The sequence below is a fragment of the Xiphophorus maculatus genome, chromosome 15 (assembly GCF_002775205.1).
Source record: "Xiphophorus maculatus strain JP 163 A chromosome 15, X_maculatus-5.0-male, whole genome shotgun sequence".
Classification (NCBI taxonomy): Eukaryota; Metazoa; Chordata; class Actinopteri; order Cyprinodontiformes; family Poeciliidae; genus Xiphophorus; species Xiphophorus maculatus.
Window position 1 is genome coordinate 2,611,042 of NC_036457.1, and position 24,977 is coordinate 2,636,018.

At 36.3% G+C, this 24,977-nt stretch overlaps 1 protein-coding gene across 2 annotated transcripts in view; it reads right to left on the reverse strand.

Moving 5' to 3' along the window:
• Window positions 1-24,977, reverse strand: part of msra (methionine sulfoxide reductase A) — a 35,054-nt gene that overhangs the window by 6,812 nt on the left and 3,265 nt on the right. For both annotated transcript variants that reach the window (XM_005806444.3, XM_005806442.3), the window contains exons 2-5: window positions 12,830-12,898; window positions 12,604-12,723; window positions 6,793-6,897; window positions 5,267-5,373 (exon numbers count right to left, since the gene is read on the reverse strand). In XM_005806444.3, coding sequence (XP_005806501.1) covers window positions 5,267-5,373; window positions 6,793-6,897; window positions 12,604-12,723; window positions 12,830-12,842 — 345 coding nt within the window. In that variant the 5' untranslated portion in view covers window positions 12,843-12,898. The remainder of the gene's footprint in view (window positions 1-5,266; window positions 5,374-6,792; window positions 6,898-12,603; window positions 12,724-12,829; window positions 12,899-24,977) is intronic.

Below are 24,977 nucleotides of genomic sequence, written 5' to 3' on the forward strand. Positions count from 1 at the left end.
GTGTGTTTGCTAAAGGCCAAGCACGTTCTCTCTCTCTCTCTATCGCTCTCTCTCTCTCTCACACACACACACACACGCGCACTCACGTACGTGCACACACATGCAGACACAGATGGGAGGGGGTGGGTGAGCCAATCTGGTGAGAAAAAAGAAAAGCGGAAGCAAAATCTAAGAGAGATTTTCAGGAGGACAGGAAATCTCTCTATTACGCAGAGAAAGTCTGTGTTTCTGCGAGAAAATAAGAAAAAACAGAAAACCAAAGCGCCAGCGGTCTGTTTCATTGATGTAGAGATAAAACTGATCTGATCCAACATCGGTATTAGAGCCGATGCTGATGTTAGTCTTAGATCAGATCTATGGCCACCAACCTGGACACATTGATTTCTGTCATTTTTACTGATTAGATTTTACAGCCAAACAGACTGGAAAATAAACAGCAAACACATGGACTGCATGTCACATTAAATCCAAATCAGCTGGCTGCTGGCCATGACCCCCAACTCTACGTTTACAGTCCGACGTGAAAACAACTGCAAACAGATTCGCAATTATACAACCGTCCATCTATGAAAAGCAGAAGTGGAGCCTCCTGCACAACAGACAAGATGCTAAGTCAACTACAATAGACTTTCTCTTCCAGCAGCCGTTGTACGGCGCATGCAGCGGTGAAACCAGCGGACCAAATGCGGTGGAGCTCAGCTTGGGTTGCTAGGTAACGGCGCAGTTTTTAATAAAAACTTTGGAGATTAATCTAAAGATTTCATGATTTTTTTCTAGGATTTTTTTTTTACTTTTTAAACTCAGAAATTTCCAATGTTTTTATGACAATTTCTGAGATTAACCTAAAAATATCAGAATTTTTGGTGGAAATTTATTCTTTCTATTTTGTTTTACCATCCAGTGGCCCTAATATGCCACCATAAATAGGTCCAGGTTTATTATGTTTACTGTTAAACAACTCGAATGTCTGAAAGTATCTTGATTTTAAACAAAAACAGAAAATTATAACTCAGGATGTCATAAGTCTGATTTCCAGGTAAATGTTTTGCACTTCTGAGCTTTTCCGTCACTTCCTCGTCCCTGCAACAAACCAAAGATTATTTTTATATATTTTAAAACACCAAGCGCTTGTGGAAAACAAGCTGCTGAAGGAAATCAATAAGTGCAACGTCCCTTAAAAGAGCCTGACCTTCAAAAGGATTAAAGCTTTAACAATTTCACTTCGGCACAGTTTTGTATTGAAGCAGTTAGAGTCACAACAATCTCTACCACCTCTGTTAATTAAACTTTTGAATCTCCACTCCTCACCTCTACGCGTGTTCAACCTCATCCTTCTATCTCTCCTCTGGGTTGCTGTTCATAGATCTGCTTACAGTTTTCGTTCCACCTTCCTGTCGGCTGACTTTGTTTTCTATTCATTCTAAACATAAAAGGCCTCAAACCAGCTGAAAGCAATGGGACAACTCCAAAAAGCCCAGCAATAACAGAAAATCCTTTCACGCGTTTTATTTTTCAGACAGATATTGCTGAAAAGGAGAAAAAAAAAGGTTTCAAAAAGAAAAGGAAGGCCAAACAGGGTGAGGAGAAGGAGAGAAAAAGACTAATGAAGACCAGACTACACTAGAAAAGAATAGAGTAGCCTCTACCCCCGTCAGTTTCCATGGAAACAAGCCCTTTGGTGCGATGGCGGTGGAAAAGCCTCAGCAGGAGAGGAGTCGACGAGGGAGGCGGCGTGTGAACGGCTTTTTGTGTGAGTGGACTTTAAAAGCGTTCGGACGTATACGAGCTGCATGTACAAGCAGAAATAAAAGGAACGGTTCTGATGAAGGGAGCGGGTCCGGAGAGCAGAAAGGGATGCTGGGAAGTGAAGTCAAGCTGATATGAATCCTGACAAAGCTGAAAAGATTTGCAAAATACTGATTTTTAAAGAACAATGTGCGTCATACAGTTAACTGAAACCAACAAAGTGATGAAAACTGAAGTTGATCAATTATTTTTAGTAACTGAAATACATTAAAACTAATTAATGGAGAAACACTACAACTAAATGAATGTCATGCATTTCTAAAACATATAAATTATGGAAATAATAATCTTCATTTTGTGTTTGTGAATTTTATTTATTTAGAACTTTAGAACTGATGATTTTTTCTCTCCACAAACAAGCAGTTTTTCATTTTTCAGGCTGAATCCTGATAATGCCAACTACTGATTTCCAAAACAGAAACCATTATGGAGCAATTATTAATAAACAATGTGAGTCAGAATGAACTAAAACTGACAAAATAACAAAAGCTGAAGTTAAAAAAAAACAACAATTTTATTAACTGAAACAAATAAAAACAGTAGTTAAAGAGGAAAAACTATAACTAACTGGAACTATATTGTGTGTTTATAAAAAATAACTAAAACATACTAAAATTATAGATATAAAATCCTTTGTTTTTGTGTTTACAAATCTATTTTTAAGCCTTCTGTTCTGATGTGAAATAGACTTTTTTTCTACATCAGCTGTAATTATTACCTTTTTGAATTCTGCACTTAAAAATTAAACAAAGTATGAAAAAACTAAAACTATTACTACAATTAATATAAATGTAACTAAAACTAAACAATATTTAACTAAATTAGCAAATGCACTCTAAAAACTAACTGAGTTGGACAAACAAAAAGTCACAACAAAATAAAACTTAACAACAATGAAAAACCCAAAACTATTAAAACTCAGGTCATTAGGAGTGACAGATGAAGACTGCAAATCATGTCTGATACTAGAGTTTAAAAAAATTTTAAAAGGGGTTTTGGTTCAGAAAAGTTGGAAAATTACAAAAATATATAAAAAAAATTGATACTTTCAGTTGTTTAATAGCAGAAAAGGAGCAAAAACAGCCTGATTTCAGTGAAAATGGGTCAAAACTCTGAGTCCGATGAGTGATTAGGAATGGTAAATATTTAACACAAGGGTCAAAAAAGAAAATCACCAGATTAGATCTGACCTCAGCAAACAGCAACAAAACTGAGGCAACGCGCTGCAAATCTGTGCATACAGTTATCTTAAGTGAGAGCAGGAATTTTAATGAGCTCCGTTTTTAATCCCCGCCCCCTGCACAGCAGCCAGCAGGCGCCGGAGAGGATAACGAGGAAAAATGAACACGGAAAAGTCAAAATGCCAAATGTTTAAGTCTGTGTCAGACAAAGGGAACATACAACACAAAAGAAACTTTGCTCAGCTTTAACTTTAGTACAAGGAGTAAATGAATTCATTTCTGGATTTTAATGCTTAACTTATTAAAGAACTAAGTTGGAGGAAGAATGAAGAGTTTTACTTAACATCTTTAATAATATTATAGAACAGAAGCAGCTCATTTAACATGGGTTTCTGCAAATAACTCAAAACGCCCCAATTATGGCCAGTCACGTTTACAAAACAGCACCACCCTTCTCGTTCGGAGGAACAAAGACATTGAGCTACTAATATTTTTATTTCAGGTTGTATATATTAAGATATTGTGTTATTGTTGGGCAATTTCAACCTAGGCAGTCCATGAGTGTTTGTTAAATGGGTAAGTGGTCCTTGGCCTGAGAAAGTTTGAGAAACACTCCCCTAGTGGTATGGAGGACTTTTGTGGAGCAAATTTTCACACTTGCTGTTATTTTGACTATATGCGGCATTTTCCCTTTTGCTTCTATTTTCTGTGATTGCAGCATTTTTGTGTTGCATTTGCCCCTGGTGAAAGTTGTTCTCTGGTTATTGTTGGGGTTATTTAGCTCTTTTGGTTGTTTTTTCTTCAGAGTCAGGCTCATGCTGTTACATTGGATCATCTATTTTGTCTCAGTGAGTCGCTCTGCCAGGCCCATTTCGCTTTGTGTATTGGTTTCCGTTTGACTGCCTGCTCTGCAACATCTCAGTTTCGCCTTTAAATAAAACTCTAATTGCAATCCATCATCCATCTGCCCGTCCCCTGATGTTGTCCTCCTCTTCCCACTGACCCTGACAAAAAATTAAAAAAAGAAAACTCCTCTACAAACTTCCCAGCTGTCTCACACACAGTTCAGCTTTTCTCTAGATTTTTAAAGGGATCCACATTTAGTTGTAACAATAGACTTTGTTCCAGAAATATTTATTTTAGATGTTAAAACAATACAGTAATAATTCTGTAGGCTGCTTAGGTTTTATAAATCTCAATAAAATATTGTCACACGGACTTCGCCATGTTGCTGCAATGCATTCTGGGTAAATGATGTATGCTCGGTCAGATTGTGCTAGCTCCGTCCAGCTAACAGTTTTAAGCCTTTTCAAATTGAGCTGAAGTGCGTTGAAATCGATGGGAATATAGAAATCAAGAGAGAAAAAGAAATCAAGAAATATGAATAATCAAGATGAGGAGAAACAAACAGAGCAGGAGGGAAGAGTTGGCCGAAGAAGCTCCTGGTATTTTGCTGCTGCCTTCAACTTCATAAATTAACAATGAATAACATGGACCTCTGATTGGACTGTGTGATCCGGTAAGCACTTCTATTGATCTGTGTCCAGTACGGTAACAGCTGTCTAGGGTCCGGTGTTGGTCCGTGGTTTCACATTCAGTAACAGCAGCAGTAGCATAAGCTATGTTAGCATTTCAAAGAGTTTCCTGTGCTGCCTGTCTGATGTTTGTCCTAGTGTTTTTCGCTCCAGCAGCAGCGGGGTTTGGCCGCTTTGTGGATAAAAACTGTTGGTACGACATTTATTTTTAGCTTGTAAAGGTAACGACCACCTGTTAGCCTTCATCAGTTTTGCTCGTACAAATAACATAAAGGCTTCTGGAGAGAAATGTTGAGTGCACAAATTGGTCCTTTGGAAGTTGTGTTCGGCTTATTTTGACCATGCTGAAGTGATACAGACTCACCTCACTATTTGTTTTTATATATTTTTTAAATTACAGCCAACAGCAATGCAGTGTGGTAATATCTAAAATTACACCAATCAAATGCAATATGATAAATAACTCAGGTAAAGTTAGCCTTCCTGTTTACTCTGTAGATTCCAGTACAGAACGGATCATCAACCCATCAGGTGAAAAAATGGCCACCTCCATGAGTGAAAAATATAAGAAAATCTTTTGAAGTAATTATGATTTTTGCCATATCACAAACAGCATTTTGTAAGTTAAAAGGAAAATTACAACTTATTTAGGCCAAAATGTTCAACTAATAGTGGATCCCTTAAAAATCTAAATGCTTTCATGCACAAATTGTTCAAATAACAAAGACTGGTGGATCTGTTCACCTTCTGGTACTGATCCTTGGAGGCCAACGCTTCCTCAAGCTGCTGCTGAGTGTAGGCGTAGATGGCAGAGCGGTACGTTGTCCCGACATCGTTCCCCTGACGCATTCCTGAAAACACACATGTTCATTTTTTAAAACGAGGATCTCGATGGCAGCGTGGCGTCTTTGTCTTCGGTGCTTGGAAAACGACAACTGACAGCATTTCCAAAAATATAACCTGTCTTTTTCTGTCTTGGCAGAACTGAAAGCTGTTTTTTCATGACTGATCATGTCATCGTTTCACTGTCAGCTTGTCAGTCTGTCAGCCTCAATGTTTCAAGCTTTCCAAGGCTGGCTCACATATGTGATGCTCTATTAATCAGTCGAATGTAGGAACAGGTTTGAAAATTATAGATATATTGATCATATGTAGCAGTAAGTAGCGAGCAGAAACTAGCAGTGGGGATTTATCCTGATAAATTTCTTAATTTGATAAGAATTTTGACATATCGTTGTCACAAGAAATTCCAATTAATGATGTTTAAACCCCCCAAACTGTTCTCACTGTCAAGATTGATAGTTTTTACTATTTTTTCCACTGTTCGTTCAATGAAAGAATAAACAAATATCAATAAATTTAAAAATACTGCGATACTAATTACAGTTCTATATATGACTTGTGTCGTAAAGAAGCACATTACAAATGGGACTGGGAATAGTCCCAGAAGTTGTTATTGCAAGTAATAATGTTGCTGCTTTGACACCATTTTTAAGTAAAATATTGGAAACACATTCTCAAAAATCAATACACTTTCAATTCTGATGAACATTTGACTCTGGAACTTGAAGACATTTTAAATATCCAAAATAAATAAACAAAACAACAGAAACAACAAATAAAATGAATGATGAAGTTTCTAGAAACAAAACTGTTCTTCAAATTTAGTGCTAGTTGAGAACAAATCACCAGACAGAAGACATTTAGCATCCAGTTTTAGTAGAGAAAAATGAAATTATTAATGCAAATAGAAATTATTGAGTTTGTTTTAATTTATGAAGCGATTAATTGATTAATTAATTTATTGCTTATTGCGACAAGTCTAGTTGTGTTTGTTTAGTCATTGATGCTGCTGTGTCATGGACTCACAGTCATAACAAAGGCTGATTAGCACGGCCACCGATGATGGCGGATAGATAGTTTTCTAAAACAGTGAGCTGTTTCTCCGCCATTAGAACATTTAGCAGCGCATTCATGAGATTGATTGACAGCACTAAGACCCTCCTCCTGGCTCTGATTGGTTGTTATTGGTGCATTTCTTCAGACAGCAGTAACAGCTCAAAGAGGAGATGGAGATGTGTTTTCACACATTATCTGTCTCATATTACACTGTCACAATATGGTAACAGTTTTAATATGTAAAAAACAAAATTGTTTATAAAAGTTCCAAGCTGCAGCTTTAAGTCTGTGTTTCCCACACCTAATAGAAACTCAAAAATAAAACCCCTCCTGTTCTATTTCCAGGATTTAGTCACGAATGTTGTGTTTACCTTGAGTGGGATTGTGACTTTCCCAGAAAACCTTCAGCAGGCTGTTGAAGCTGATCTTCTCTGGATGGTAAACAACTCGCACCACCTCAGTGTGGCCGGTTCTGCCTGCAAAATACAACCATCAGCATCAATGCTAGAACTTAAATATAAGTAAATGCAAAATTATTTTTCATCTATTTAGGGAAAAGAAGCTAGAACCAACCAACAGTTAGGCAACATTCACACAGCGAAAGTGACCCAAAGCAGATTTCTTCGCCCATTAAGCAGCACATATCAGACAGACCGATGTTCATGGCAGTCGAATCGGCCCAATGCCGATCTTTTCTCCCCCTCAAAGAAATTGGATTTGAGCCTCTTCCAATTGTGGAAATTAATCGGATACGTATCAATCATGTCGCATTTTACCCGGTTTTTACTTCATGGAAGTGAGACATGCATCGTAATTCTGCACCAGACTTGGTAAATCAGGCCATAAATAATGGCTGAAAATTATCATTCTGAAATTATGAAACACTGAGAAGGGCATTTATCGCATTGTTTGCCATTTATCATTCTAAATGTTTTATAGGAATTTTGATTTATCGTTACTCCAATAAATTCTAATTAAAGATGTTTAAAACTCCTCAAAACTGTCTTTATTGCTTGGATTGTAGATGATTAAATGCATGTAGTGAGTGCAGCTTGGTTGTACAGATCACATGTTTTTGTAAGACTGGTGTCTGATGTATCACAAATGTTTTTCAAGAGAGGTATTTGTGTTTGTGGGGCTGTGATTGTTTTAGCATGCAGATACAACCTTAAAGTAACCTAATCAATACTTCTTATCGCCATGTTTATCATTATTACATTATCAGCAGAAAATATCCTGATAAAACTTTAAGTTCATATCGCCCACCGCTCAGTGCATCACATCCCATCACTTTCAGTTCTGACTCCAAACCCAAACAGACTTCTCTGTTTGAACCAGAACCAAACATGGAGAAGCAGCATTCAGTTTCTACGCTCCACTAATCTGGAACAAACTTCCAGGAAACTGAAAAAAGTCTGATTCACTGAATTCCTTCAAATCAAGGCTAAAAGACCTGATTGCTTAGATCTGCTTCTGTTTAATTAGAACTGGAACATTGATCAACATATTTCATGTTTATTGATTTTGAAGATGACATTTGACAAAACATAATGGTGACTGTATGATGTTTCACGACTTTGAGCTGCCTTGATAAAAACTTTATATAATCTAACTTTCAGACTGTTGGATGATCCTCTTTTTGCTACAATCGCAAAACAAACTAAATCAAATCAAACCCTTTCAGCAGGTATTGATCATTGGCAGAAAGTACTAAAATAATCTTTGATTTGGTTGAGTTTATATTTTTGTGGCATAAAGTGATTGAATCATATAATCCTTAACATACCTTCATAGCAGAAGCTTTAATGCTTTAATATGAGAGCTTTAGGATTTCTTTTTTTTTTTTTTAGATGCACGACCTTAAAAACAGAGCAGATTTACACAAGAAAGACACAAAATACATCAAGTGTCCTTGAAAGGCCAGGCTGGTCCAAAACTGATTTTCTGCAGAAGAAAGATTTCCTCTGCTGCGAGTCAAACAGCAGCTGGCGCTGGTAATGAGTGTGACCCATTACGTGACACCTCATCTTCTCCACGTCTCTCATTCCACCTCCACTCCTATGTCTTTCTCTGCCTTATTACGTTTTTAATATCAGGAGTTATGGATTCCTACGGCAGATATTGGCGAACAGAGACAAAGCAGCGGTCCGCATTAAATTAATGTCTCACCAGGCCAATCTCGCAGGAATAAATTCATCTCGGACTGGATGGGAAATACAGTAAAGATTGGAATCAGAGCAGAAAATAAAGCGGCAGCTGGTAGGAAATGTACATCCAGGTGCCAAATGATCTCATAATCAGGCTGTTACTCAGAATGAAGCAGTCAGGTGAACGTGTTGGATTACCAAGCGGACAAATTTTCTAATTCTGGAGAAGTTTTAAAGTCTTTTGTGCCAGAAAATAAGTTTCACTGTTTGCAGCATGAAAAAGACAATATAAACCAAAAACGTGGCCAACTTTACCATTCATTTGTGGTATTTTTCTTCACATTTTGCACATCTAATTTGACTGCATACTAAAAATTACACATACTGTCTTTTTCACACAGTCTGTGTACTGTTGTTATTTCTCTCAGCCTTGGAAACAACATAAATGAGTCCCAGAGGACAACCTAACACCAGGAGCAGAATGCGACTTAACTCTCATCCCTTTCAAAGCCTCAAACTGTTTAGCAGAAGAGCTGCTCAAATCCAGGTGCTTTGCCATCCTGGAGCTCAATCAATAATAACTGGTCTAAAGAAGCAGAGTAAAGTTATGTGCAACTTCATGAAGAAAAGAAAAAGGTTTCTGATAGTTTGATGCAAATATGAGTAAAACAGCTTTAAATTAATAGTGTAAATGGCTTCAAACTTGTGTTTTTTGTGCTTTAATCACCATTTACTCAGAAGGTGAAGTTGGTTTGAGAAAATAAGTTTTCTTGTTATGATTTTAAAATTACTGTCCATGCATCATATACCTTGCATGTAGCTAGAATGTTCTCCAGTTAATTTCTAATTATTTTTGACTGTTTATTTCAGTCTTCCAAATGATAAGTGCCCTTCTTGACACAAAAATACACCTGGAATGACCCAAAGTAGGGAACAGTATGTACAACCAGGGACTTTCCTGAAAGTTTGCATGTATGCCCACAACCATTCTCAAGCATTTGTTCATCTGGCTTGTATAAAAAACAAGCAAAAAAAACTATTTGTTACTTAAAACATGCATGCAAAAAAAAAAAACTTAGCCGTGTACAAAAATCTCAGTGGAAACCAGCATTATTTTCATAACATCAATGAAAAAAAAATACCCACAAGCAAAACAATTAAAGAAACGGAAACAAAAAAAGTGATTTGAAAACAAAAAATGTTGAAAGAAAAATAATGTAAAACTGAAATACGATTTGAAATTGAAATAAAAATAAAATTGAAAAGGATATTTGAAAAAGAATTATAACTGAAAAAAAGATTTGAAACTGAAAAAATTGAAAGAAAAAGGAATATTTGATGCTAAAAAAAAATCTAACCCTAGAAAAGATTTGAAACAGAAAATTTTCAAACTTAAGAAGGAAAACAATAAAAGATTTGAAACTGAAAAAAATTAAACAAAACAAAGATTTGAAGCAAAAAGAAATTTCTAACCTGAAATAAGATTTTTTTTTAAACTAAGAATTAACTTCAAGAAAGATCAGTTAGAAAAATTGTAAAAAGATTTCCAAGAAAATGTATGAAGAAAGCTGTCAATAAATGAGAGACAAGAAATAACAACAACTCAACCTGAGAGGAACAGCGTGGGAGTGTTTTCAAATCTACAATCGGGTACTTCTTCTCAAAACAGAGTAAAAATATGCAGATCTAATCAACACAAATTGGACCTAAGCTGATTTGACAGTAAAAATTTAACCAACAGTGAATATTCAGGTATTGTCTTTCCTGAATATGTTAAGGTTGGAGGAGCACTTTATTCAGCCAAGTGGCCTCTTTCAGCAAAGACACAGAGCTAATTAAAAACGCTCTATTAAGAGTTAAACCAGCTCTCTTTACGCAGAGTTTCCTATTTATATCTAAACTCTCTACACCACGCAAACTATGAAATGCTACAGTAACTTTCTGATAAGAAGTAATGAAGAAGGAGCCAAACACACAAGAAATATGATTTAAAAACAAACCAAATCTCCTCGATTTGTCCGAGGAGAAAACATCTACATGAGTAACACAGTCAACCGTGACTCTAAACATGACTCACAAATTCATACGTGGGATTTCCTCTCCTCCAATAACCCTCCAAAGCCGATAAGTCAAGCGCTCAACTTGTTCCTTCAAGCATTTGAAATGTATTCAAGTTCAGTTTCACACCATATATCCAAATGTTGGACAAGAATCGAGGAAAATAAAGAACAACTTTGAAACTTTTGCAGTTTAGTCTGTAACCTTCAAACAGTGTATTGAATATATTCAGCATTTTATCAGCAATTATGTTTACTTAGTGATTTTTGGTGCAGATTTACCAAATCATAGCAAATTAGAGATGGGTATCATATGTTCAAATATATTGATATTTAAATCAATAAATATAATTTGGATATATGGTGTGAAACTGAACTTGGATTAATTAATTAATTTATATTAATATTATGGACATTTTGTATTTTTTTGTTCTTTCATTTGGGTTTCTGCTGCTTATAAAAACAGACAAAGTGATTAAAACACAAAAACCCCCAGGCGGTTTCTGGAAATAAGTTAATGTGTTTTTTTTGGTGTCTGGAAAATTACCCATTTCAAAAAACTCCTGAGTGTAACGTCACAAATCAGAAAGAACAGCCCTGCTACCTGGCAACCATGGGGAAGCACAACCTCTTTATCTGGCAACCCCAGGGAAGCACAGCCCTGTTACCTGGCAACCATGGGGAACCACAACCTCTTTATCCCACAACCTCTTTATCTGGCAACCCCGGGGAAGCACAGCCCTGTTACCTGGCAACCATGGGGAAGCACAGCCCTACTACCTGGCAACCCCAGGGAAGCACAACCCTGCTACCTGGCAACCCCAGGGAAGCACAACCCTGTTACCTGGCAACCCCAGGGAAGCACAGCCCCGCTACCTAGCAACCCCAGGGAAGCACAGCCCCGCTACCTAGCAACTGAAGATATTGACCATCACCGCTCTCATCAAATTCACTAGATCTTTACGGCCCTGCTGTTATTTTGCTAATTTCAAGTAACATTTATGCTGTTATTTACACGTTTAAGTTTCAGTAACGATCAACAGTGTGACAGGAAGATGTAAGATGTAAGAACATATTTATGATGGGCTTTTTTAACTCTGCAGAAATAATTTTGACCCTGTCAGAAGTTGCTAAAATCAATAATAAATTCAAACTTGTGCACTCAAAGCTGCAAATTGTAACTTTTATAAAAAATATTTTTTTGACATATTTGTTAAAACGGTCACTACGTTGTGACAGTATGTTATGAGACAAATAATCTGTGAAATTAAAAAAAAATCCTCTTTTTTCTCCCAGTGCAAACTAGAAGCAACCAATCAGAGCCAGGAGGCAGGTCTTAGTGCAATCAATCAGTAAGGCCATGCTAAGGCTAGCTAGTATGGCCACCAATTAGCACATTAGCACATTTAGCAGTGCGTTGATAAGGTTGATTAACAGCGCTAAGACCCTCCTCCTAGCTCTGATTGGTTGTTTTTGATCAGGAGCAGACATTTCTTCAGATGGCAATAGTAGCTCTTTTCATATATTATCTGTCTCATAAACTGACACAACTTGGTGAAAGTTTTAACAAATATCTAAAAAACATATTTTTAGTCCTTGTTTTTTAAAATCATATAGTTGCAGGTTTTATTTCCGATTTCTCATCCTCATCTAATAAAGATAAACTCATAAACAGTTTGACAAAATAAAACCAAGTGAGACAGTAACAGACAGGTGGTGATGCGGGGCTAATGATGGATTTGCTGTGTGCTGGCGGACTGGAAGAGCCACTGGGGGGTCTGGACACACATCACACACACAGAAATAGTCGCTGCTCAGAGCGGTCAGGCATCAATAGCTGCCTTATCCATGCCCCGGTTTAATAGGGCCTGAGGGAAATGAGGCGCTCCTCTGTTTCTGTCCTGTTTTCCGCAGTTTATTAACAGTCAGTAGAAAACACATGCATATGTGTGTGTGTGTGTTGGTATGCAGAGGCTACCTGTGCACACTTCCTCATACGTGGCGTTTGGAGTGTAGCCGCCAGAGTAGCCCACTTGGGTGGAGTAAACTCCCTTTTGTGTCCAAAACTTCCTCTCTGCTCCCCAGAAACAGCCCATGCCTTACAGAAACCAGAATGGAGACGTTTATATATCACATCTTTTCTCCTGTTTTAAATTAATTATTTCCTATATAGCACGAATCGTCTGATGTATTTTGACTCTTACCAAACATCACCATCTGTGTCCCCTCTGGAAAGGGCGGAATAGTCCTGTTTCCATTCACATCATGTTTGGCTGCATGAAAAGGGACAAAATGTTGAAGTTATTAACAATAAAAAATTTATTTAGCAAATGTTTTACCTGTTTTCTTCAACTCAACCAAATTACAAAACAAGACAAAATGAGTGGAAAACCACACATTTATGTCCAAAAGCCTTGGGAAACATGTTAGAGGAAATGGCATCCTAAACACTTAGAAACAGTCAATCTGTTTTAAATAAAAGTCTGGTTGCATCTGTCAATAAACTGAAAATTATAGGTTTATTTTAAAACATAATGATTGAAAACATACAAGCAAATCAGCACAGCAACAGACATATATTCAATAACCATGTAGGTCTGATATTACAGTCAAATTCTATAAATTAGAATACATGTCCCAATTCTTCTCTATTGTTAGATTTAAATTACCTTTTGAAAACCTTTAAGAAGATAATAAACATATTTTTAACACACCAATTTTGAAAAACCTATTTTCTTTGCATCTAATCAACAACTAGATGTTACTACTGGCAGAAAATATGATGAAAATTACAAGAAATGGTAGGAGTATGATGCGCGGCATGTTTTTTGATGACTTCTCGCATGAACAAACTTATTCAAGTGTGATTTTAATTGAATTTCTTATTTAATCGAAACGCCACACTTGCAAATTTGTGTTATTTCAACATGAGACAAAGTTTTACGAACATTTTTAATGGAAAAATGAGTCCACTGGTTTAATTGGCTTAAAAGGGAATTTTTTGTTGTCAGTATTACACCATGTTATTATTCTAAAACATAAATACAGAATACAAGAGTAAAAAGGATATAGAAACTGTGAAAATGCAGTCTGAAAGCATGTAAATTCACAAAATATTCAAGTTTGTTTCCCATTATTTTTCCCTTTCAAATGTTTTGATGCATAAATGTTCAGCTTCCTCCTCACTAAAGACGTACATGTTTATTAATGGAGAACGTACAGAGAAACCCAGAACACGGAACAAAGTCTACCTAAAAGCTGAGAGTACACACAGTGACCCAGTTAAAGATTTTCAGAGCAGCTGCGCTCAGTCCAATCAGCGGCGAGCCAGAGGTGCATGAGGACGAATGCGAGGCCGTGCAGCCACCTGGCTGAGCCAGCGCGCATTAACTTTGGCTTGCTGCGGGCTGCGCGTGTGTGCAGATGGCCTACTGAGGGGGAGGAAGATGGATTCAAAAAAAATTGGAATGATGGGGGGAGAATAAAAATGAAGCAAACATCTGGATCCACACACACACGCGTTCAGCGTCTTCATGCATAGATGCATAATTGTCATGAGGGCGGCATGCTGATAGACAAAAGCTAGAGAATGGGTGCAGCCAAGCAATCAGCAACACACACGCAGAGTGATAATCAGCTTGAGGTTTCTGTTCTGCTCTCAGCATTCTCAAGATTTGCAAACACGCATCATCTGCATCTGAGTCAGTGAGTTTAGTCTGATTGCATGAGGAGCCTTTTATTGTGAAGGATTCGGATGCTCCATATTCTGCACAGGGAACGTTTCAGTTGCTGCAGGGAAAACATCTCAGCCTCTTTAAAGAGGATTATTCATGTTCCTGAAGTCACTGCTGTTTTTTCAGAACAGCATCCATACATGCAAAATTCATGTGTATTTCTTCTGAAAGCTCCACCTTTAAAAATATCTTTCTACATATTTTTTAAAACTGTCACCATGTCGTGATCGTTTGCTATGAGACAGATACTCTGAGAAAAGACTGATCTCCTCCACCTCCTTCCCATTTTTGAAGAAATACACCAAAAACAACCAATCAGAGCCAAGAGGAGGGACTTAGTGCTGTCAATCAAGTTTGTGTACTTGCAGCTAAATGTGCTAATGACAGAGAAAACTGTCTATCTGCTGTCATGGTTGACTATGCTAACCAGCCTTAGCTAGACTGTCATTGACAGCGCTAAGACCCGCCTCCTGGCTCTGATTGGTTGTTTCTAGTTGGAACTTGGAGAAGGCAGAGGAGTTTGATTTGTTTACACATTACCTGTCTCATAACTAACTGTCACCATGTTGTGACAGTTTCAACAAATATGCAAAAATTACATAAAGCAGCTTTAAAATAGACAATTTCTTAGCCTAACAATCCCTACAACATGACAAATATATACTTCATGTAAAAAGTATTCAACCCTTTTCATATTTCACCCATTTTATGTCTTCTAAAAATCAATCAAGATCAACATAATTTGGATAGCTTATAAAAAATAAACAAAAAACATTGATATTAAAATGAAAAGTAATTTCTACAAAATAATGACTCAAATAGTCATCTCCTGTAGAATGACTGACCTAATTCAACAGAGGTCCATCCAATTGGTGCAAATAGTCTCACAATGTAGAGTGGAAATTTACTTTACATTTATTTTTCAGCTAGACAGCGACCCGAAGCATTTTTTTTTATATATTTTTGACTTTTCAATTTAAAAAATTTCTAATTTTTTTCTAAGAAATCTCTTAGATGTTTTGGTGGAAATTACCGCTATTTATTTTTTCATCTACAATGACTCCAATACGCTGTCGTAGCAATCATCTATTTTCTATTTCATGTTACATATTTTTATTTTAATATGTAATTGTAAGTATTTTGGGGAAATCAGTTTTGACTGTGACAATATTTTTCATCCTAAAAGTAAATTTTGTTGATCATGATTGATTATTAAAAGAAATAAAAATATAAAATACCCAAATATTTCTTGTAGGCGCTGTAGAATTGCTGTTATTTTTCATGCGTTATTTTTGACAGCCACAGTAAACCAAAGCATAACAAAATTATTAAGCTAACATTTTCCAAAAGGAACAAAGCAACCAGCTCCTCCTACAAAACTGACTTTATTTTCAACCGCAGAAGCAGCAAAGACACCAGAACAAAGTCAGCGATGCCCCAGTTTTCAGATGCTACAAATCCTGCAGGAAAGCTCCAAATAAAACATGCAAACTAAATGTAGAGAAGAAATAAAGGTTGGTGAACAACACACACAGCATTCTTCCGCATCCCTCAAATCTTAATGATTTTAAATGGAGATTTAAAATCCCGAGACGGATCCTCAGCCTCGTTTTTCCTCCCTCCTTCGCTCACATTATCCTCTGTCCGTGTGTTGCTGTGCGTGTGTGTGTGTGTGTTGGTAATGGCTGCCTTCAGGGAACTGCAAAGGCATGTTCATTACAGGACACACACACACACGCCCGCACACACAGATAAACAATTTAAATGTAAATGTCAGTAGGAAAGAAAATAAGTCCAGACAGAATACTAATGAGTTTAACAGCTCGCCAAGTGTGTGACAGAAAAATCAAGAAACAGCAAAGAAGCAGCAGAAGATACAGATCAGCTGCTTTTTATTTCTGTCCTGCTGTGCAGCGGATGAACTTGTGTATCTTCACATGTAAACATCTTCCTCAGATGAAGAGAGTCCAAGAACACACCTTCAGCTGTTGTTCAAATAAGTGGTGACAAACGAGTGAAAAGATTTTGTTTTTTTGTTTTGTTTTAAACTGATTTTGCGTCTCTTAAATATATTCTTTATGATTGTTGATTTTCTGAACAAACAAAATGATTAATAAACCACAATGAAGGCATTTTTTTTACTTTCTGGCATGAAGATTTGGTTTATTTGACCAGTCCATCCTCACAGAAAAGTAACACACAGACACAATAACTACAATGTGGTATTAGAGCCATGCTAAGAAAATGTTAAAAAAAAAATACAATTATGAGAATAAAGTCAGAAAAGTATGATGATAAAGTCATAAGATTACAAGGAAAAAGTCATATTACGACTTTACTGCTATATTATTCTCATCATTTCAACTTTATTCTTTTGCGACTTTCTAATCGTCTTAATTCGGCTTTTTCTTCTACGACTTTATTCTCATAATATAACTTTATTCTTGTGCAAGTTTATTCTCATAACTTTAGTCTCCTGATATGACTTTATTCTCAAAAAATATTATTCATTCATTTATTTAACTATGTATTTAATTTCACTTTGGGATCAATAAAGTATTTTTGATTTTGAACGTATTCTCCTATTATTACCACTTTGTTCTCATAATGTTATGAATTTACTCTGGTATGACTTTATTCTCAAATTATAACTATTCTCATACAATTACAACTTTATTCTTGTCTGAGTTATTTTAAATCGCTTTTTAAAACTTATTTTTATTCGTTGGCATTTAATTGAGGCCTGATATTGTAACTTTTCAGCTGTAATGTTCTATTTAAATTTTTTTGTATTATAGTTATTTTTCTTTTCATCAACTTATTCTACTGTGTTATTGCCTTTGTACAGCATTTGGTGCAGTTTTAACCTGCTTTCAAAAGTGCAATATAAATAAATTTGACATTGACATGCAACTTTATTTTTATTGTCGTAATATTATGACTTTATTCACATACAAGTATGTTCTCGTAATTTTATTTTTCAAGTTTTTGTTAGTATGGCTCTAACACTCTGTTGTACTTAAAGTTGTAGCTTGAAATATATACATATATATAAAAATAGGTATAGTTTGAAACAAAAGTGACCAAGTTGGTTTCTGTTAAAACCAGAAATGTTGGCAGTTTTCCTCCATGTTTTAAGCTGTGAAGTTGTGATTTCAGCTTCATGCTAGTCGGGTCAATCTGAGCCGTAATCAACTGCTGCAGCCAATTAAGGTCCCTGCAGGCAACATCAGGCTAATTTTAGCACACATGTAGTACTAAAATAGTCCGCTCCAATAACATCATGAGACTTTTTTATATTCATCTTTTGGATGAAGCCACATTGATATGGGAAGAACAGACGAACAGAGCAGAAAGCCAGACCAAGAAATTCCTCAGAGAATGAGGTCAGACTGTAGATTTATGATTAAATAAAACTAAAAGATGACCAGCAACACCAGGCTGCAGAAACAGAATCTAGTTTCAATACAGGCTCTGGGTCTGTGTTCTTCTTGTCTTGCATCAATGCATCATAAAAACTAAATTCTTTATAATATTAGATAGAAAAGTTGATTTCTGTTGTGTTTTTTAGCATTAGCTCCTGCACTGCAAAAACACAAAATCGTACCAAGTAATTGTTGGTCTAATTTCTAGTGCGAACATTTCACTTATGAGATGGGAAAAATGTCTTGTTATAAGTTAAATAATCTACCAGTGGAAATAGTAATTTTTTAGTTAATACTTTGAAGTTATTAACTTAAAACAACCTCCTACATCTTGCTGAAAAGTTTTGTCTTATTTCAAGTGTACTGAGACATTTGCACTAGAAACTAGACCAAAATTACTTGGTAAGATTTTGTGTTTTTGCAGTGTATTGTTGTCGTAATGTTAACATTTCCAACTTGATACCATTTTCAAAACTGCTTTAGGTTTTACATTACTCTCATATTATTTTGACTTTATTCAGGTACGAGTTTATTCTCATAATTAAATGACTTTATTCCCACAATTTTATATTTTTTACTTTTTTTGTATGCCTCTAGTACTCTGCCATACTAAAGAGGATGTGGTATGTTTTTTATTCTTTTTTATGGATTTCGACCAAGATGAGTATCTTTGAATGTATTTTTTTGTGCTCATTATGTTGAAGTATCAGTTATTTTGACAAACCTTTAAGCTGCATTGTAAGTGTTTTCCTGTAGTAATGCAAAGATATCCAGAAAATAAAAACAATGCTTGTTCTTAATCAAAAGTAATTCATGTATTTTTTTTGTTTGGTCTCATCTATAAATACTGCACAGCTCATGTCTACTAAACTCCTTTAGACAATAACAGGAGACATTTAAAAGATTGTAAAAAGCAGTAACATATTTTATATTTCCCAGCTGATGCATTAGTTGTCACTCCAACAGGACGAAGCAGACGGCGTCAGATTTTTGCTCCATGTCATGTTTCCTAAACTGATTTCAGCCGTAAGAGCCCAGTTTGTACTGGCAACTAATTTGCTTTTATTTGTTTGTGAAGAGCAGTGAAAGAGGTTAGAAAGCATTTCAGGACACTTCACATCAAACAGTAAGCCACTTCATTTTAGGTACGAAGTGTATGTATGTGTGGGACTAACTAGGATGCCTCCCAGTCTCTTTCTTTCCCAGCACCCTGAATCCTGTCACAATAATAAGCCTGATCACAGAGCAGGCCTTCATCCATGGTGACATCTGTACCACACACATACACACACGCACACACACGCCCACGCCCACACACACTCTATTAGTGCTGCTCTATTTCAGCTGTGTGTGTAAAGGCAGACAGAGCAGCTCCAGGATCAGCCAATCAGAGCACAGTACACTCTGCTTTATCTCTGCAAGGCTTCATCACTTTTTAATTTTCTGTTGAGACGATAAAGATAACAAAAGACACTCCTAAAATATGCAAGATAAGGAAACAATCAACGGGTCAGCCTGGAAGCTGCTTCATGATGGAAGAGTCTTATTCACATTCATTTCCATCCTAAAGACTTCACTATTTTTAAAGAGAAAATTATGGAAAGACCAATCGAGGTGGCGTTTTATATATTATATAAAATCTTGTAACTCTTCTGTTCCTCTTCTTATCTGCCATTTTATAAATCTTGCATTGTATCTCTTTAGTCCTAAATTATCCCCAGCGTTCATCTTCTTTGTGTCTTTTATTCACTTCCAACTTGTTTAGATTTATTTTCTTGTAACTTTTTGACTAATTCAGTTAGTTTTAATTAGTTTTTACAGCGTTAACTATTTTTTATTAGTTATTATTAGTTAACTGTTGTTTAGTTTCAGTTTGGTTTTTATTGGTTGCAGTAGTAGTTTTAGTTTTTTCATACTTTTTAGGTGCAGAATTCAAAAAGGTCAAAGTATTGCATTGTGACTGTATACATTTATTGAATACTCAACAGAAGATATTGTTTTTAAAACATGTTGAACAATCGACTGACTCTGGCATTTCATTTCAACTTTTGCTGTCGCCATTTTGCGAGTGGAAGAAAGTGTTATAATTTACCGACAGCTGACAAAAAAAAAGATAAATCTGAAAACTTTAATGTATTAATATTAGATAACATATTACAGCGAAAGCTGAAGGTTTTCTGTGGAAAAAGTTTAACATTTTTCAACTTTCTTGTGTTGTGTCGCAAGCCTGCATGACCAGGTCTACATGCTGGAGTTTGAAATTTGACATGAACGAATGATGCCGGTTGCTCGGCTGGATGAGGACAAGCGACTGTCACCTCATTGCACAAGTTTCTCAGGAAATGAATGGAGAGAGACGTTTCTAAATTAACATTTAAAACAAAAGTAATTTCTTTAAGGGGGAACATTGTGTGTTTTCAAGGCACATGGTGCCATTTTGTGTCATAATCAAGTAACTACATTCATTTCAGATGTTGTAAAAATGCTATATATATCAAATATGATTTAAAAGATATTTGACTATAATTTAACACCTTTAAATTGGGTCTCTGTCTCTTTAAAAACTCCTGCTCTTTCTGAAACTCCGCCTTCAGGAAGTCATCAAACATGGTTAACCCTTTAACATTTTTACCACAGTTTCACAGAGATGTAGCTCCTATAATGAGATCAGCTGATGCTTAGCTCCACCTGGTTTTTGTAAAGGTTGATTTTATACACAAAACCGCCCCTTTAAGGTATTAATTAAAGGGAATACTTTGTTGAACAGATTAGTTGGTACTCAGCAGCATAAAAACTGACTCACTGTAATAAAATACTGATAGGTCACAGGCTTGTACATCTCCATCTTTGCTACCAAAACATCCTGGTTGGCACGGCGACCGGAGAAGAGTTGAAAACTGTGCTGAGTGTTCAGGAGCCTCTCCTCACCTTCCCACCGGAGATCCAGAGTTGACAGTGATAAATGAAGCACTGCAGTTAATGTCTGGCTGGGAGGAGAATGGGGGAGTCTACACACACACACACACACACACACACATACGCAAGATTGCCTACACCGTGCTGCAATTAAATCTACAAAGTAACCTCCCCCACTACCCCCTCTGCCTACGTCTCTCTCTGATTGCCTGGTTTCTCCATCTCTCTCCTCCTCACGTTCCCATCATCCTCCATTTACCCCCCTGTCCGTTATTTTTCTCTCAATCTGAGCTTCTCAATCAGCTGCTCTGATTGCTGTCTTTGTTTTTATTACCGTCCGTCATGACAACCATCACTGTTATCCTCATTGCTCTGTGTGTTTGCCTTGCAGCGTACGGGAAAAACTCAAGGAAGTTGCGTCAAGCCAGTTTATGTAAATTGTTAAATCGCAGCAGCACCATGGGAATATTTAACACAGGAATTCAACTGCTGCAAATATTTTAATATATTTTCAGCTTGGTGATTTATGCACGGCCAGATAGTAATTAAAAAAACATCGGAAGCTAAGCTAATGGAAAAGAGTTGTTATTTTTACTTTTCTGATATTAACGGACATTAAGTCATCCTTTGTATTTCATAACACTGCGACTTCATAAGAAGCTGGTTTTCATACACAATTCTGAGTCTACATGCAATATTTCTTTGCACATTTTGAAGCAATTATTTTAATAAATAAAGAAATTTTGTTTCATAATAGTGCAGATGCTTATTTTTTTACAGCACAGTGAGCTGTGATGTTTGAACTAAACCATGTTTCCATCAACATTCTGCTTTTGCACATTTTTAAGTATCACTTTAAAAAAGTTTAACAGAAACGGCAAAATTCAAAATGACTTCCTCAATTTCACAAAAAAGTTTCCCTTTTGACACTTTGTCAATCCTTGTCACAGAATAGAAAAGAAAAGGTAGATATTCATAGTATTATACTTCTTTCTGCTTCTTTTCATCAATGATTTTGGTTAGTTGTTACATAAATTATTCATATTTAGTATTGAGTAAATGAATAAAAAATAAAATGAAATAAATTTTCATCAGTTGTGGCTGTAATAAAAAAGATGCAGTTACAAGCTAGCATGAACATAAAGCTTATATATCACATATATAAACATGATCACAATATATAATCACATGATCAATATCAATAGAAAATACATCTGATAGAATATTTAATAATTCCACTTAATTTCGATCCAGAACCGCACGGCATTCTGGGAGATGTAGGCAGGGGAAAAGCTTTAGACGCTCAACCTCTCACTGCTACCTTGGTGGAATCAACTAACTCTCTCACTCTCTGGTTACCTAGCAACTCACTCATTCTTTGGTTACCTAGCAACAACCAGCTGAGTAACCAGCAGTTTAAGGTTTCACCACTGTACCTCTTCTGCTTAAGAAAAACAACAACAAAAACAACGGCGTGGAGTGGAAACTGTAGAAAAAGTAGGAAAGGTCAACTCAACAGATCGGTAGTATTTCAGGTACTTAAAACAAAAAACAATCAATAATTATTGATACCGACTTAAATGAAATACGTGATACAATTTTTTCAGCCATATTGTCCAGCCCTACATGAACCAAACATCTCAGAGAAATGGAGGCACAGACGTTTTCTACTTCAGAACCTTTTCTATAATGTGTTTCCATCTTCTCTTCAGGACATTGACTCTTTTCGGGAAAAACATAAACACCTCAAGTGAGCATATAAACTTTTTTGCGAAATTGCTGAAGTTTTTCTTCAGTTCTATTCAGTTTAAGTGTAAAGTTTAATGGGTAACTTCGCAAACAAATGAAAGAAAAAAGGAGTTGTAATACAAAAGAACTCACTTTTTTCCACTTAAAGTAAATATCAGAGATGTGAATCTTTTGTCTGTCGATTCATTTCCGATTTTTAGGGTCACAATTCAATTCAGAAACCAATTTTTCTATTCAAACAGTTTAAACTATGTGACCGATGAGAAGACAAGGTAGTGCAAACAAATAGAAATTTCTTCAAAACAATTCATACTTGACCAAATTCAGTCTATATTTAATCAGGACTAGGTTTGTACATATAATTCTTAAATTACCCGAATTAGGTTAGCTTAAAACCCTGGATTTTTCTTACATAAAAAACATCACAGAATTATTAAAAATTGAATTTTTGAAAAAATTTGAATCGATTCAAAAATCCCAGGATTAGGATTTGCAATTCTCAATAAAAATCGATTTTTCCCTGCACCTCTAGTAAATATATTAAATATTGCACAGTGGATTAAATGGTAGCACTGGTTTCTTTGTCAATGTTAAAATCTGGTCACATTTACATATTTACTAACTACATGAACTGTCTTTCTTATATATTTGCTGCAAAATGAATTATTACTGGCACCAAATTTTTGTATTTTCCTGGTTTACTGTCCTTTACTAGATCTTTCTTCAACCCTGAAAACAGCTGACTGACGGCCGTGAGTGTAGTTAGAGTGGAGGTGGGGGTTAATAAGCCTCCACAGGGCATTTCTGCCGTGTGTGTGTGGGTGTGTGTGTGTGTGAGAGAGAGAGAGAGAAAAAGAGAGAGAGAGCTTCCCTACGGGTTTGACTCAATCGATTGCTCACAGCCATTAGTCGTGAGACAGTGTGTGGTGCAGAGAATCGGACTTAATGCACTTTGCACTGGCAGACTGATTGGACCCTTTCAGACCTCTATGTGTTATAGTAATGGCTTTTTGCATTCACACTTTCTGTAAGTGGATGCTGTGGAAAATGTTGACGGCTGCAGCGAGACAGAGCTGTGATCCATGTGGAATATTTCACTACACAGGCTGTAACTCACACATGAAATGTGATTGTTTAGAGCAGAACGGCAGAATCCTAATGCTGGAAATAAATCTAAAACATAAATTTTGAGCATCTATAAATCACAGACAGCTGCTGTAATTCACATCCCTACATATTCCTTTAAGAAAAGGTTATTTCTGCATTTCTAACTGTTAAAACTGGAGGTGATTTGGGAGTCGAAGTAACTCTCAGCCCAACTCCTCCTGATCAATTTCTCCCAGATTTTTCTGACAGCTGTCTTTTACAGGTTAGATAATGACCGCTCATAAATACTTCACATAAGCATTAATTGGCAATTTGAGTGCGTCTTCAACTGAAATGTTTCACATCATCATATGGAAAGTTTAGATATTTACAAAAGACTTTGTATGAGAAGATTATCTAAGCAAACACTTCAGTAACGACCGACCTTGCAGCCTGAGTCTTTTTGCTTCTCTTCATCTTTTCACTTCCCTCCATCTGTGCCAATCTGCAGGCCGTCCTCATCCATTATGCCTCTCACATTCACCCCTAAACACTTGTCATTTTTCCTGTCAAGGGTATCAGGGCAGCGTCGACAACAACGAGCCGCGCTGATGAAATCTTGCACAAAGAGAGACTCATTTGTCCACAAGAATCCATCTGTGTTGTTGTGGAAACGGCACTGATAAATGCAGACGGAAGCAGCAGCCTGATAGGACTGAAGATACTTAGCATGTACAAGAAACACTACTGTTGAAATTGATCCAGGTTGGCAGAAAAAATATGACTTGAGTCCCGACATTCAAGCAAATCAGCAGATTTTCACTAACAAGTAAATGTTTAATGATATAAACGATGAAAACAAATTAAGAAATGGCATCAACAACTACGATGCAGCATGTTTGACAGCTTTGACTGTGTGCAGATGTAGCTGCTGTGGGTCCTTCATGTGGAAACAGGGAAACATCTGGCTTCACCGAGCTTTCAGCTGTCACACTGAGAGCTGCCAGGAAGCTGCTTTTTATTTTTTTTATCACAACAAAACTGCACTGAAATCTCTCAATATCAATGCCAGTATTTACAAAAAAAGATCCTCAAAGTAGAGCAAAAATGACACTAAAACGAGCCTCCCGCTGCCCACAAGCACACCAGCTAATGAAGGGACTCTGCTGCACCAGCAGCCAGATGTTTGAACATCTGCATTAGGGTGTGATGGAGGAGAAACACACTTCTTCATTAGTCTTTTGTCCAGCAGTATATAAAAGAGGGGAGACTTTGCACAACATATCACATGCAATTAAATGTAACGTTAATTTCAAAGAATTTTGCTGGGTGATAAATTGTTGTCCCAGAAATGATTGTGATCAACGATTACATTGTTATTTTAAGAACATTTTTAATGTATAGATTATAGATTTTCTATAATAATAACATAATCATGCGAC